Here is a 16260-nt window from a genome sequence, read left to right as displayed (position 1 = left end):
GGCTACCGGTTTGCTTCCTTGGTCAAATCAGGTAGCAGGTTTGGTTGGTGATCACAGAACATTAATAGCCACATGAGCTAGTCAAGTGAGAAGTGCTATCAAGCCCTGCCCCCCGCATTGTGCCATTGCTATCCAACCTTCATTGCACCCTCTCCTTCGCTACACCTACCACCCCTGCACAGGATTAGATGGCTTCCACCTTCCTCCAAAGCAACAAGCATTGGTTGCTGCCCAAAGCAGGATACTGAATTAGGTGCATCAGCCCTCTGACTGGGCATGGCTAACATCCTCAATTTCTGCCTCGCCAATCTCGCTGTTCCCTACACAAGAGACTAGGAGGGTAGGTAGATACCAGTTCAGATCACTCGGCTACTCCATTAACCAGCTGACCACGTGGAGCTGGGCCACACATTGGAATAATTTCTTTTTGTTTACATTCCTTGTCCAAGAGATTGGAGATTTATTAAGAATGTCCAGAGTTACAGGTAATAAACATTTCAGAAGGGATATTAAAACTTAGCGATGGGCTTGGGCCCTGAAGCACAAACTCTTAGAGATCAGGATGAGGTGGGCGGGTTATCTCATGTTGGTCTACTGCGGGATTCTTACAGCCGTCCTCTGACGCATCCTGTGCTGGCCACTCTCAGGGGCAGCCCACTGGACCTCAGGTCTGACGCATTCCTGAGTTCAGCCAGTCAAATCTGCACGCATAGGTTCACTTCTGTAGGCAGCGGGAATGCCCCAAAATGGTGACCTTTGAAATCATGGAGCATCGGATGAAGCAGAGGGGTAGCAGCTAATATGGGATCCTCCAAGCAGAAATGAGAGCACTATACGGAGTGGGACATTGGCTATTCAAATGAGTAGGGAAGGCACTGAGTTAGAAAAGTAAAGCTGAGAGCTGTGGCAACCGGACACGTTGCCTATCAGTGTTTGCTGTCCACATATGCACCAGGAAAGGAGGCATCGGGACATAAGCAATCTACTGACTAGGCTGAGGGTGCTTGACACAAGGTTCTCTTGTACAGGTTTGTGACCCTAATGAGCACTCCTTGTTTGCGTCAGATATTGAGGCTGCCTTGGTTTCTAGAGGATAAGCACCCTGGAGCTGCTTCAGTCCTGGTGGTACCTGCAGAGTCAGCATCAGTAGCCAGCCATCCCAACCTGCCAAACATAGCACCTGTAGAAATGTACTCTGCTATCTGCCCCTGTGCATTAGGCCTTCATATTAAGGAAAAGTGACTGGTCATAGCACAAGCTTTTGGAGATCATAGGTGTTGTGTTGAGAGAACTTCTAAAACCTCACATCACGGGGCCTACCTGCCCCGAGCTCCAGCATGCAGGCCCTTTGCTACTCCAAAATTATTTGTCTAATAGATGGGTGGCCAACCTGTGGCTCCGGAGCCACATGCGGCTCTTCAGAAGTTAATACGCGGCTCCTTGTACAGGCACCGACTCCGGGGCTGAAGCTACAGGCGCCAACTTTCCAATGTGTTGGGGGGTGCTCACTGCTCAACCCCTGGTTCTGCCACAGGCCCTGCCCCCACTCCATCCCTTCCTGCCCTCTCCCCTGAACTTGCCATGCCCTCGCTCCCCTGTAACCCTCCTCCCCAGAGCCTCCTGCATGCCATGAAACAGCTGATTGGGAGGTGCGGGGAGGGGGGGGGGGGGGAGGCGCTGCTCAGCAGAGCTGCCGGTGCGTGGGAGGCGCTGGGAACCAGGGGGGTGGAGTTGATGGGGTGGGGGAGGGGGCTGCTGACGTATTACTGTGGCTCTTTGGCAATGTACATTGGTAAATTCTGGCTCCTTCTCTGGCTCAGGTTGGCCACACCTGGTCTAATACAGCTGCCCCTGAAACCGAAGGACTCATTCCTGAGCCACATAAGGAATGCAAACCTGGAACTAGTAAAGGGGCAGCAAATGCTAGCAGCACTGAGCATGGAACAGTTATACAACATCTTGTCCCACCCCTCGAGGACCTGGGAAGCAAAGAGAACTTCGGAAGGGTGCAGGCTTGTCCTTTAGTGGAAATTACAGTGTGACACAACCAGGGCTGCTTTATGTCTCATCAATTTCCATGCCTTGGGCTGAAGTACATGGAGACAAGAAAATAGGTACGGGGAGGAAGAGGATGGGAGAAACTTCATCCCTCCCCACATTCCTTATACCCATGAACAAGGATCAGCTACAATTGGATGGGAGTGTGGGGGCAGACTCCACACAGAGAATGCCGTGCCACAGTCTCAACCCCACACCATCCAGTATCTCTGGTGGGGCAGGGACAAGCTGTACCCTGGAGCCATCCTCCACTGCACTCCCTCCCCTAGAGTCCTTGGGAGAATTCTGGCTGCGTCAGCTAGAATCCCTTCCCCAGGGCTCTCCCTGCAGCATGGCCCTCCATCCAAAATGGGCTGCCACTTCAATCTGTAACGTCAGAGCCAAAGCTTGCCACATCCTATGGTTGTTTCCTGCAGAATTCCTCAGCCCTTCTGGTGTTTGCTGGGCCCTGTGTCTTGTGCATGACTTACGGAGTCCGCCGTTCAGGCAAGAATGCCTTGTGTCTCCCTCTCTATTGCGGCACACTGTACCGTGGACTAGTCTTGTTAGAGAAATATTTTCCTCGCGCTCCAAGGACTCAAGCCTCCCATGAGACATGTAAACATTTCTACAACCTCCCCTCCGGAGCTCTCTCCCCTCCCTCCTTAGTTATGGCATCAGCGAGCATTACGGTCTCCAGTTACTACTCCCTTGGGGCAGCGTGGAACACCAGACTCTGACATCACGGGCGTGGGCTCCTGCCTCACTTGGACCTTTGCCACCAGAGTTGCCGGGTCAGCAGCTTCTATTTAAAGGGCTTTTGGTCACGGTGTTCGTAGAAAGGCGAGTGAGCATCTGGCGCAACTGGCTCCAGATTAAAGCATTTCAGGGCCCTGCACACCCATGGCATTGGAGGCCTCCTCCATCTTTACTCAATTTGGCCCAGCCGACGCCCCTGTCATGACAGAGGTGCAGCCGGGCCAAACCTGACCAGTACTGTGACCCCGTGCACCAGACTGCAACACCACTGACTTAAATTTGGCCCAGCCACCCCTTGGGCCAAATTTGAGTGAGTGGTGTTATGACTTAATACACGGGGTCACAGCGCTGCTCAGGTGGGGCCTGTTGTAATGCCACCCTCCCAAATCTGATGGGCGGGGCCCCCGCTGTGCGTGCACATTGGTTAACCCAGGCCAGGACACAATTAAACTCTATAAAACAGAACGTGGTGAAGGTTCAGTACATCTTAGCTTGGGTGAATAGTTAAGGGTCATGTAACTGACTGGCAAGAGCTGCAGTTTAATTTCTAGCAGACTCCTTTAGAATCCTGTAAATGTTCAGTGCTACGTAAACTGGGAGAGAGGATATGGCAGGTACCCATATGTTCTAGATAGAAAAACACCTCAGAAGGGGTGTAAGTTATGACATTGATGGGTCCAGTAATAGGAACAGCTGAAGTACAAAAATCTTATTAATAGTAGGTAGCAATTATAGAACACTTTTTTGAAGATCAGAAAGTCTTGTACAATCAGGATGCTCTCTCTCACTGGGGTATTAAGTATAGTTTCTTCCCAGGGGGATCTGTCCTTATGGCCATGACAATGCCCCTTATCCTTACTCTTGCAAGAGGCCTGAGGCAGTGACTCTTTAGGCTTAGCGGTTTTGGACTCTGCTTCAGAGCGTGTGCTCAGAGGTCATCGTACAGAGGGGTCTCCCCAGCCTGGATCGGACACGGCGTTTTCCATGAAGTGTTTCCACAGGCGAAACTCTTGTCCCTCATAGGTTTGGGGAGAGAAGGAGTAACAAATGCTGCACTTGGCAGTAATGGGCACCTCCTCAAGGCAGTGCTGGCCTTAGTTGTTGATGGAAAAGGAGCACGGGCAGGACAGACAGTCTTTGAACTCCAGGATTCTGGGCATAGTCCTTCTCCATGGGGAGAAGCTCCCTAAGGGGGGGGGGGGGAAGACTCAAACGAACTAGACTATAAAAACACTGAAACTACTCAAACATGAAGAAGGGTAAAACTACATAGAAATATATTTGCCGATTCTGAAGATTGAAGAAGAAAGTAGTTTCCTCCCATTTACCTGTGGCTAAAGTGAGGCACAGAGTGGTTAAAAACCTCAATCCTTCAAGGCCCAGGTTGCTCACCATCTCCCTGGCAACGCTTGGTATGTTGCAGGATTAGTGCCTTAGTGAATCCGTAATAGAACTTGGAAACGGAAAACAGGAACAGTCTTGTTGCCAAGACCTTGCTCTGACCAATAGACATGGCTTTCAACAGATCATTGAAAGCCAACTTTTTGAAGAGCTGTCTACCGGGCTACTATCCATCTTTTAAAAAGGCAGAAGGCATTGCCTGACTGGGCCTCATTTTCCTATATATAAAACAAGGCTAACAGCTCTTCCCTATCTCCCATGTGTCGTGGGGATAAAAACATTAGAGATGGTGAGGTGACCACATGCTATGACTACTCAGAGACTAATCCACTACACAGATGATTTTTTTGAACATTTATTTTGTTTTAGATTTAAACATTTCCTTGCAGCACTGTGTTATGCTGGAGAACCTGAAGGTAAAATAGACAAAAAGCAAATACCTACTCTGTTTTAAAAGGACACTGTTAGGTTAAAAAAAATCCTTACCAACATTACAAAAATCCTTTGATTACTGAAAACAAAATAATGTTTAAAATCCAAGGTACTTTCCCACAATTTATGCTTTCCCCAGCACCCTGCAGTCCCCTTAGTTCAGGCAATAAACATATTGACTTGTCAGTTTCATTCACTTCTTGTCTATTTCTCCTTCAGGGTTTTCCCATGCTAACAATTTCCCCTGTAGCATTGTGTTGTGTTAAGTTTAAATCTAAACCAAAATGACTATTAGAAAAATAAAAGCACTTTTAGTAATAGATTTTGTACAACTTTTTGGTGTAGTTTAAGTGTTGTGGGGTTTTTTTGCACGTAAAGTTTTGGGCACAAAATACTCGAATGACCCACTTTTTTTCCAGCTGATTAACAACATACTTTGTTCAGAGGCAAAGGACTCAAACCTACAACTCATATTGACATCAATGGTCCTTAATGATTCAAGAATCCCCATTGAAGTTAATGGGGCTTATCTGGAGGCACTGAGGTCAACAGTACTATTCTTGGGAGTAAGAGTTTGCTTAGGGTGGGGTTTTCAGATGATTCTAAGGGATTTATGATTTCAATGGAAATTGAGTACTTAACTCCCTTAGGTTCTTCTCAGATTCCCAGGCTCAGTGTTGCAGGAGGCCAGTCTACCCAGGCTGGACAGATATAATAAGTAGAGATACATACATTACAGGGTTTCTTCTTCTCTTTTAAATCTGCAGTTAAGATTCTCTCATTTGGCAACACATATTGCTGCCACGGACATCACAATATTGACCTGGACAGCAGGGGGCAGTGATTTTCCCCCACCCCATCCAGTGAGAACTGAAATTTTTTGACTCAAGATACGCAAAGAAGAACTTCCAGCTGAGTAACTCAGTCCAGTTCTAACAGGCTAGGTGAATGGGGAAACAAGGGGGTATATCAAGCAAAGGAAGCTTTCGGGCAAACAGCGAGAAGAGAGATTACTCAATGGCAACATCCAGTAGGCAGGCGAGCAGTCACTCAGTGGCGGTGGTGGAATCCCCACTTGGAGCAATCACACATCGGTTGTGGAACAGACAAGAGCCCTGATCCTGGCCTGCAAAGATCGATGCACTTGCTTACCTTACCTTACCTAAGTAACGCCACTGACTTCTATACAGCTACTTTGCATGAGTGAAGTTATGCACAGGCATCAGTCTTTGCAGGCTTTGGGTCAAGCAAATGGGTGGTTTCCATCCCTAAGCTTGAATGGCTCCATTTTATGAGTTCAGCTGGTAGATATCCCTCTGACAGAGCCTTCTGAATTGCAGGGGGTGCTGGGTTTAACACTTGGCTGCAGACACTGCAAGATACACACACACACGTTCATCCCTAGACCAGTTCAGGGACTTCAGTGGAGTTACACTAGGGATAAATTTAGCCCAGCGAATCTAGACTCAGACCATGGAGTTGAGCTGGTTGAGCTTTTTGGAGCATATACCCAAGTGCATAACTCCCATTAATACTTCTGGGGGGAGGATGCGGTAAACACATGCAGAGTTGACTGGAAGTAACACTTATATTTATTATTATTCAATCTTCCTTCTTTGGTGTAAACTAAAGTTGGATCTGACCCAGACCTGAACCCTCTAGAGGGGTGTGTGTGTGTGTTGGGGACAAGAGTTCAGGTCTGGATCCGATCTCCACATCTTGGGCCCATCTCTAGTGAAAACTAGCTCACTATACCAGTTTTCACTATGGAGTCGCCTTTGGCCTAGTCAGCTTTCTGTTGCTCCCATCCTGCTCTTATCATGTGATAGTCTTCTGCAGGGGAAAGCCATGCAATGAGGAAACACTTCGGTCTTTATGAGCCTCTACTAAACACACAGATGTTGTAACATGGAAAAACACAAGTACTTGAATTCTTGCCCTTTCTTTAGGGGAAAGAAAAGGGCCTTTACGAAGAAGACTGAGAAGCCCTCTAAAGAACAGCTTCCATTTCAACAAACAGAGTAAAGATCCGATTAGTTAAAAAGGGCCTTTTCTCTGACAAATAGGCAAGAATTCAAAGCCTTGAGTTTTCCAGCTTGCAACATTGACATTTTCCTGGCAGAAAGACAAAAATATGAAATAAGCCTCTTAGAAGGTCACAAACCCCCCAAGTAATAAAAGAAGCAGCTTAAGCTAAAATTTAGCTCATTCATTGAAACAACCTGATTAAAAAACCACCACCACCACCACCACCACCAGGCAAGACTGAAGGAGCCTAAGACACCCCTAACCCCTCACCTTCTGGTCAGACAATTCCCAAGCTTCTTTAGTGGAAAAGCAGACAGTCAAATGCTAGTGGTCTTAGGACCAGCAGCAACATCCTGCCTCACAGTGAGAAATGCAAAGCAGGACACAGAGATCATGAGCAAGCACACACACGTATGGGGTCAGGATAACTGTCTGCAATTATTTCAAGGGTTTAAACAGACAGGATGGAGAGGGATTATGTAGGGTCTGATCCAAGTCTACTGGAGTCTTTCTATTGACTTGATGGGTTTGGATCAGGCTCCTAGGGTAGTATGCACAAAGATAATAACTAGGAGCAAAGGCATGAGAGCTAAAAAGAAAAACAAACTGAATATTAGGAAAAAATCTTCCCTCCACTAAGCGCTGCTAGGGAGATTGGAATAACCTCATAACTGGGAGGTCCCAAAAGACCAGGCACTTAAAACTAGACTGCACAAACCACCAGAGAATGCAGGGATCACCACCCACTGGTCCCCAGGGAACGGGTCAATTTCACTAACTGGTTTAGCAATCAGGAGACCGAGCATAGAATTGGAGTTTACATGGGTCTTTAGAAACAAACACAAACGTGTGTAACAGTAATGCCCAGGAAAAAAAGGTATACAGTAGCTTCTGCACCCAAACTCATAGGCAACAGTTACCAGCTTCCCTTCCCAACCCTAGTTTGAAATTTGACAGATGATCGGATCCTCAGCTGTTGGAATTCAGTGTAGATCCAAAGTCAATGCAGTTACACCACATTACGCCAGCTGAGAATCTAGCCCAGGGAGCCCACAAAGGATATAGACAAGTCAATCATGACAAGTTAGGTCCAGCAATGTGCCAACCAAACCTTCATTTTGTCAGCGAAACAAGGCTGTTTTGGACTGCCCCATTGCCCTGGGTGTGACTTGAGCCCCTAGGAATTTTAGCCTTGTGAAAGCATTCCCTTGTGGCTCCATGTACGGAATAATAATTCCAGATTGGCATTTAACAGTCACATAAAGATAAACCCTCTGCTGGTTACTAATTCAGCCTGTGTACAGAAAGAGGGGTAAGAAAATTGGTGATTGAAACGCACTTAAAGATACAGCTAACCAAATTAGATTAACTCTGGGAGCTATTTAATTCTAACCTGCAACATGTGCCTGCACACTATGTGTGTGTGACTGCATCTAACCCAGTATGATATGGCCACTTTGACCTCACAGGACAGCAGGAAATAATGAAAATAGCTGAGTGCAGAGACAACGGAGCCTGCTCTCATAAAACATCCCTAAGGAGACAGCATCCTATAATTCACAGTTAGCACTTGCCTTTAGGCGCACGTCCCTTATTTAATAAAGCACTCTATAGTATTCACCAGCAATGTGCCCCAAATGCTGCAGGGACAGTCCTGCAAGCTGGGTTGGTTAGGACCATTAATAATTATCTTTGCACTTTTGTAGTAGTATCTTGCATACAATCCTCTTAAGGTGCTTCCCTTACCAATAAGGTCTCACAATACTGCCGTGACGTATGAAAATACTATTGTCCCCTTTTTATAATTCGGAAAACAGACACCGAGAGTAAGTGACCTGAACAAGCTCAGAGAGCAACCCCCCTGTAAATGGGCTAGAACTCTTGTTTGACTCCAAGGCCTGAAAAATGAAATAAAAACAAAATTGCATTTAAATCTAGTTCAAGTGAGAAAGAGAGAGAGAAGAGTAAAGAAATTACATAGCCCAATTAAAATTTTTCCACCATGTTGCCAGCTTCTGTTACACAAGAAGGGCAAGTGTAGGTCTTGTTTAGGAGAGGAAAAACCTGAGCTGGGAAGCACAAAGCATTTTACAGCACAATGTTGGGACATTATAACAGCTCATGGACAGTAGAGGAGGCTTGGAGGGGAACTCCCAAGAAGGTGGACTGTGTTTTTGGAACAAAGTTGTCAAATGCCTACCCATTCCAGCTTGTGTGTTATATTTACTTCTGCATCACTAGATGCTTATAAAGCCCCCTCATCGTATGTCTTCACTTGGCAATCACATCCTCCAGTCCTCATCTTTTTTTCAAAAACACAAGCACTGGATGAAAAAAAATCACCCAGTGAAGGATTTAACTGCAAATGAACTATAATTAAAAAGGAAGACAGAGGAGTCTGAAGGGTAGCGTGATGCATCTTTACACTTCTGTCATGCTTCTCCCTGACTATATTGCTTTAACCACTCATGCTACAGTATGTTTTTCAATTTCAGCTGCTTTTATGCAACGTCTCAGCTTGTCAGCAAAGACAGTTGTTATCCGAGCTCCTTTTCATGTTTCTCCACTTCTCCAACAAGCTTTTTGTTTCATTCGAGATTCTTCCCTTCGCCTTCTTCAGCTTTTCAATTTCAGCTAAGAAGGCGGTGGCGAAGGGAAGACTCTCGAATGAAATGATAAGCTTGTTGGAGGAGAAGCGGAGAGACATGAAAAGGAGCTTGGATAACAACCTCGAGTACTCCATTCTGTGCAAGCTTATATGGCTAAAACCGAAGGACAACTTTGAGAACTTTCAGAAAGAAAAGCTCCTCAAAACAGCTGAATCACTCAAGAGCCTCAGAACATGCAAGCGGGAATTGACACAATATAGATTGAGCGTAACAGCATTGAAGAACAAGGATGGAGAGACAGTAATCGACAGAGCAGGGATGGAGGAGGTCTGCAAGGACTTCTATATAGAACTGTTCAAATCAAGAATCAATGTCCCTCTCCCAACACTTCAAGAGAGTCAGCATCCCCCCCAATAATAGTCAGCGAAGTCCGAAGCGCACTACATCAGATGAAGAAGGGAAAAGCTCCAGGCAAAGATGGAATAACGTCAGAAATGATTTCTGCAAGAGGTGAAAAAAACTTTGGAAGGCCCTCGCTTTAAGATTTAGTTGATATCTTGAAGAAGGAAAAATACCATCAAGCTGGAAGGAGTCAAATACCATCTTGCTGAACAACAAGGGCAATCTAGAAAATCTTAAGAACTACCACCCTATATGCCTGCTCTCTCACATCTACAAGCTCTTTACAAAAGGTGATAACGAACTGACTCTTGCTGAATCTGGATGAACAACAGCTGAGAGAGCAGGCAGGTTTTCGAAGAAATTTCAGCACGATCGACCATATATTTACCCTTAGCCAGCTCCTAGAAAGAGCGAGGGAATACAAACTCCCGCTGTGCACTGCATTGAAAAGGCCTTTGATAGTGTCGAGTTTAACGCAATATTAAAGCCGCTCGCAGAGCAGGGCGTTAACATGCAGTACATCAGTTTGTTGAAGGAAGCAAATACTGGACGTACAACAGACATTACTCTCCTCTGCATCCCAATCAAGAAAGGCGTAAAGCAAGGAAATATGATTTCACTGAAACTATTTACTGCCTGCCTCAAAGTTGTTATGAACAAGATCAATTGGAGGAGTGGTGTCAACATAAATGGAGAATGATTATCCCATCTCAGATTCATGGACCACATCGTACTAATTGCTGAAAGCACCAACCAACTGCAGAGCATGCTACGAAGACTCGACAAGAAAAGCAGTCAGGTCGGCTTGAAAATGAACTGCTGCAAAACAAAATACATGCAATCAGACGTCTTATGAAAAGCCTGAATAATGGTAACAGGAGAAGAAATTGAAGAAGAGGAACAGTACATATATTTGGGCCAAGAATTTAATATGCACCAAGACCTGAATGGAGAACTCTCGCGAAGGATTCGGGCAGGATGGTGTGCGTTTAATTCTATCAAGGACGTCCTCAAAGGAAAAATCGACAAGACCACACATACAAATATCTTCAATTCAACAGTGCTGCCAGCCATGCTGTATGGCAGTGAAACATGGGCACTGACGAAGAGAGAAGAACCGTGGCTGTTGGTAGCTGAAAGGGCAATGGAACGAGCTATGTTGGGAATTTCCCTTCTGGATCGCATCCCAAATGAAATGATCAGAGAACTCAGCGGTGTGAAAGATATTGTCATGGAAAGCAGACATAAGATGTGATGGACGGGCCACACAGCACGGCTCATGGACAATAGGTGGACTGCAATCATTGCTGAGTGATACCCGCGAGAACAGAAAAGACCACCCGGTCAGCCTCCAAGAAGATGGGAAGATGACATTGTTAAACGTTTTGGATGAATGTGGAGAAGAAAGGCAAGAGTGCGAGAAGAATGGTGGATGTGTTGTGGTCAGTGCAGTCTTAATGACAGCTGAAGACCGATCGATCCAGGCGCTACAGTATGTACCTAGCACGAGAGCAGCTGTCTAAGGATTTGTGTTGTTCTGTCATACTAGAACCTGATTAAAAGCCCAGATAATTCAATGAAAAAGACACCTTTTGACCTTAAAGGGCTTTGCAGCAGGCCCTTAAGGAACAGTGTCAAAGGAAGCAGGTAAGAGACACCCTTTGTTCTCTCAAGGGGGAAGGCGAGGGCCACATGCAGTTTCAAACAAGAATGTCCTTTTCTTCCCAACTAGCTGGCCTCCGGGGTGAATGGTGAGTTTTCTAATGCTGGATGAATAGAGGGAAAGATAGAGGGGCTGCTGCAGTTTTACCTTTGAGGCAGTAGGTCAGCAGTGGCATGAGGATTCTAAAGCCAAGTGGGATTCCCAGAATGCAGTTCCAGGGTACGGCCGAAATAAATTCCAGATGTGATGAGATGTGTGGAGAAGAGCTAGTCAAAAATTGCTTATTCAAAGCCTTTTTTCGGGGTGTGTGTGTGTGTGAAAAATGGCTTTTTGATTCAATAGAATGTTCTGTGAGGAAAAACTTCCATTTGTTGACAACAGAAAAAAAGTTGATTCTTTGGAACTTTTCGGTGCTTTTGATGAAAACCCAAATAAGTTACATGAAAGTGTTAAGAAAAAAAAAAAAAAAAAAAAGATTTGTTTCCAGCAGAAAAAAATTCCAAGAAAACAAATACATGTTCCGACCAGCCGTAGTGTGGAGCAGCTGTTATTGTGATGTAAGACTGCAGGGCATGGCTGAAGAGAGCAAAGGTCACTTGTCACTTTAAAAGGCAGGGTTCTGGACAAAGGAGGCAAATCAGACAGTGGCAGGCTACAGTTAACAGCAGGATCTGGTTTTTATCTGATGTAATACTGGAGTAAAAATAATTAATTAGTTAAATAAAAGCTCATATTGTTTGCAGGTTCAGGGCATAAATATGTATTGTGGTGTTTTTTGCAATAGAGCACTCACACGTGCTCAAAGTTAAGCATGAGTGACTGACTACTAATATGCTTAAAGTTAAGCACATACATGTTTTCAGGATTGAGGCCTTGAAGTAAAATTTATAGCCTTCCTTTAAACACTTTAGGCACTGCTTTTCTTCACTAAAAGGTAACCATAACTCCTTCGCGTGCAACTGAATTCTCAGTAAAATAATTTTGATCCCAAAAAATTACGAATTTTTGAAGATTTAAAAAAGCTCCTTTTAAAGATACTGGTTGCTTCCCCTCCCTCTTATTTTTTTGCCTGGCTGTAGTTAAAAAATGACAGTTGCCACAAATGCCAAACTTCACATACCCAAAGCCCCAGAACATCTTGAGCACTACCATAAAAAAAATTAGCATCGCAGGCTGAAGTTAAGGTTTTGGGTTGACTGTGCACTTATGAGGAATTGGACGTGTGCTTTGGGACTGGTTCATGATACTGGAACTCGGGACTGCGGGGGTGTTTATACATGTGATTTGTGGTTGGTCTGGATGATTATGTCTTAATGGTTCATAGATTTAGATCCCAAGGCCAGAAGGGACCACTGTGATGATCTAATCTGGCCTTCTGTATAACACAGGACATAGAATGACCCCAAAATAATTCCTAAAGCAGATCTTTTAGAAAAACATCCAATCTTGTTTTAAAAATTGCCAGTGATGGAGAATCCACCATGACTCTTGGTGAAGTGTTCCAGTGGTTAATTACACCTTATTTCCAGTCTGAATTTGTCTAGCTTCAACTTTCAGCCATTACACCATTTTATATCTTTCTCTGCTAGATTGAAGAGATCATTATTAAATATTTGTTCCCCATGTTGGTACTTTTCAGTCACCTCTTAACCTTCTCTTTGTTAAATTAGATTGAGCTCCTTGCGTCTATCGCTGTAAGGCAGGTTTTCTAATCCTTTAATCATTCTTGTGGTTCTTCTTTGAACCCTCTCCAATTTATCAACAATCTTCTTGAACTGTGGACAGCAAAAGTATTCCAGCTGAGGTTGCACCAGTGCTAAATATGGAGGTGGAAGAATCTCTCTATTTCTACTCAAAATTTTCCCTGTTTATGCATCCCAGGATTGCATTACCCCTTTTGGCCACACTATTGCACTTAGACCTCATGTTCAGCGGATTATTCCACCATGACTCCCAAGTCTTTTTCACAGTCCCAGGATAAGTATGGCCTGCATTTTTTGTTCCTAGAGGTGTACTCTTACCTTTAGCTGTATTAAAACATGTATTGATTGCTCAGACCCAGCTAACCAAGAGATCCAGATTGCTCTGTATCAGTGATCGGTCCACTTCATTACTTACCATCCCCCAATTTTTGTGTTATCTGCAAATGTTATCAGTGATGATTTTATGTTCTCTTCCAAGTCACTGATAAGTATGTTAAATAGTATAGGGCCAAGAATTAGTCCCTGTGAAATCCCACTAGTAACAGACCTGCTCAATGATGTTTCCCCATTTACAGTTACATTTTGAGATCTATTAGCCAACTTTTAATCCACTTAATGTGTGCCACGTTGGTTTTATATTGCTCTAGTTTTTTTTAAATCAAAATATCATGCATTACCAAGTAAAACACCTTACAGAAGTCTAAGTATATTACATCAACACTATTATCTTTATCAACCCAACTTGTAATCTCATTAAAAAAAAAAAGATATCAAGTTAGTTTGACAGGATCTATTTTCCAGAACCCATGTTGACTGGCATTAATTATATTATCTTCCTTTAATTCTTCATTAATCAAGTTCCATATCAGCCACTCCATTATCTTGCCCGGGACCAATGTTGGACTGACAGGCCTATAATTATCTGGGTCATCCCGTTTACCCTTTTTAAAAATTGGCACAGTACTAGCTTTCTTTCTGTCTTCTGGAATTTCCCTAGTGTGCCAAGACTTATTGAAAATCAACATTAGCAGTTCAATGAGCTCTTCAGCCAGCTCCTTTCAAACTCTTGGATGCATGTTATCTGGACCTGCTGATTTAATAATGTCTGTCTTTAATAGCCGCTATTTAATATCATCCTGAGATATTAGTGAACTGGAAAGAATGTTATTCTCACCATATGAAATGACTACATCGTCTTCCCCCCCCCAAAATACATACAGAAATATTTATTGAAGGATTCACACTTTTCTGCATTACTATTGATAATTCCACCATTTCCATGTATTAATTGACCAATACTATTTTCAGGCTGATTTGGTTGCTTTTTAGTGATTGGACTGAAATGCTGGAGGGGTGGCAAGAGTGAATTTCCTTAACTTGTGCTTCACTATGGTTTGTGTGACACAATTTATATCGTCCAAGTATACACGCATACATATGCGTTAATATTGGATATTGTATGTTGAAAATAAAACCATCTGAAGAGTTTGATTTCTGACAGTGAACACTTTCCCTTAGAGCTTCTAGTCAACCTATTTTCCCTTTTAAAAAACAACTATGTTGCAATTTTAGCAAATTCAGTTTATTTTCTTGCATGAACAAAAACAGAAGCACAAGTGATCTATCCTCAGTTACAAGCACCACCACACAGGCATCTGACTGGTTAGTTAAAAGGTGGACTTAAATGTAACACATCACAGAAACAATTCCCTCACATGATAGGATGCAATTGGTACCACAGTTCTTTAATTATTGGAGGATAAAGTCTTCTGCAGTGGATATTTATTTTAAATTTCAGTCCTCACTCAGGTATCCATTTACTATTATTACACCATACACGTCTTAGGCAGGACATCACTTTAGGGAATCAATTTAACCCCAAATGATATTTCATAGCAATGACGGCTTCACAACGGGCACTATCATTCTGCTTAATGTGGATGCCTTCAGATGACTCAGATGCATCTCAGTCTATGTTCATATTTCAGGTCCCCTCACTTGCCAGGGCAAGTTTCACACTCACATACACCTGAGGCAAGAGGCTTTTCCAAGCACTGCTTATAGCAGGTGATCAGGAATTACTGGGGGCCGTGGAAAGGGAAAGATTGCCCACCAGGGCATCACAATGAAGAGAATTTACTATTTGCAAAATGATTTGTACAACAACTGATGTGGCACATAAATAGGGCAATTAAACATAGTGCATCCCCCCATATAAACTTCCCTGGTAATGCATAGGTTTTTATGAACCTGCATGAAATGATACAGCAGAGTACTGTAGCTTTACAAGAAGTCAGTTGCCTAGCGTGTACAGATAGCTCATAAGGTGGTTTGCAGTATAATTACAAATCGCCTAAATTGGAGTAGAAGATGCTTGTAAACCCAACAAGATATGGAAAATGTCCGTACACAGATGTGCTTGAGTACTGTCAGAATGGACAGATCCGAGTGGAAGTAGGTTACTCACCATCAAGAATTGCCCACTGGCCATCTATTTCTGTGTGTTTCAGGTAGGAATCTTCAATGGTTGGGTCATAGTCTGGCACAAAAATCTTCTGGAAGAACTGAATGGTGAGAGCGCTCTTCCCCACGCCACCATCCCCAACCACCACCAGTTTATATGTGGGCAGGTTTTCACTTGGAACAGCACTCGTAGCCATGTTTCCAGTGGGTCAGACCTGGAGGAGAAAGAGAGACTGACTCATACCGTGCATTAGCAACAACAAGATGGCTACCTGGATACCGGTTTCCATGAGTCACCATGGCTGGGATTCCTTCCATCAACTTCACTCTGAGCTGGTTGAGGGAGAAGGGGGACCATGACCTTGCATCTTCCCTGCTCCCTTTCCAGCATCTTGGAGAAGAGCAGGAGCGAGCAGTTTCTGTACTCCATAGGGACTGCTATTGCAAGCAGCCACTCCGAGGGACTGTGAGAAGCAGGAGGGAGGGATGCTTGTTCATCCCCATTGGTTTCCAAGAAGCCACTCACAATCTGGGCTCTTATTAGGTTTCAGTGCGGGCTGGACAGCGCTGAAGGACAAAGTCCTTTCAGTGACAGGACCGGCAGAGCACAGTGGCACTGCAAACTCTTCCCCCCTGCCCCCATATACCAGCAAGTCTTGATCCAGATGGACCACTGCTATGGAAGGGAAGGTGGTCACGTTTCCATGGCTTATCTGGGCTTTTCCACTTTCTACAGAGTCCGCCACTTTGTGCCAAAATGTAT

The 16260-nt window shown here is 44.3% G+C and overlaps 1 protein-coding gene across 4 annotated transcripts in view; it reads right to left on the bottom strand.

Moving 5' to 3' along the window:
* Nucleotides 1–16260, bottom strand: part of MRAS (muscle RAS oncogene homolog) — a 61334-nt gene that overhangs the window by 14522 nt on the left and 30552 nt on the right. For all 4 annotated transcript variants that reach the window (XM_043525390.1, XM_007061302.4, XM_043525392.1 and 1 more), the window contains one exon: nt 15502–15712. In XM_043525390.1, the coding sequence (XP_043381325.1) occupies nt 15502–15694 (193 nt within the window). In that variant the 5' untranslated portion in view covers nt 15695–15712. The remainder of the gene's footprint in view (nt 1–15501; nt 15713–16260) is intronic.

The sequence above is a fragment of the Chelonia mydas genome, chromosome 11 (genome assembly GCF_015237465.2).
Source record: "Chelonia mydas isolate rCheMyd1 chromosome 11, rCheMyd1.pri.v2, whole genome shotgun sequence".
In the NCBI taxonomy this organism is placed as follows: domain Eukaryota; kingdom Metazoa; phylum Chordata; order Testudines; family Cheloniidae; genus Chelonia; species Chelonia mydas.
The sequence above is the reverse complement of the archived record's forward strand: the minus strand, read 5'-3'. Positions and strand labels throughout refer to the sequence as shown.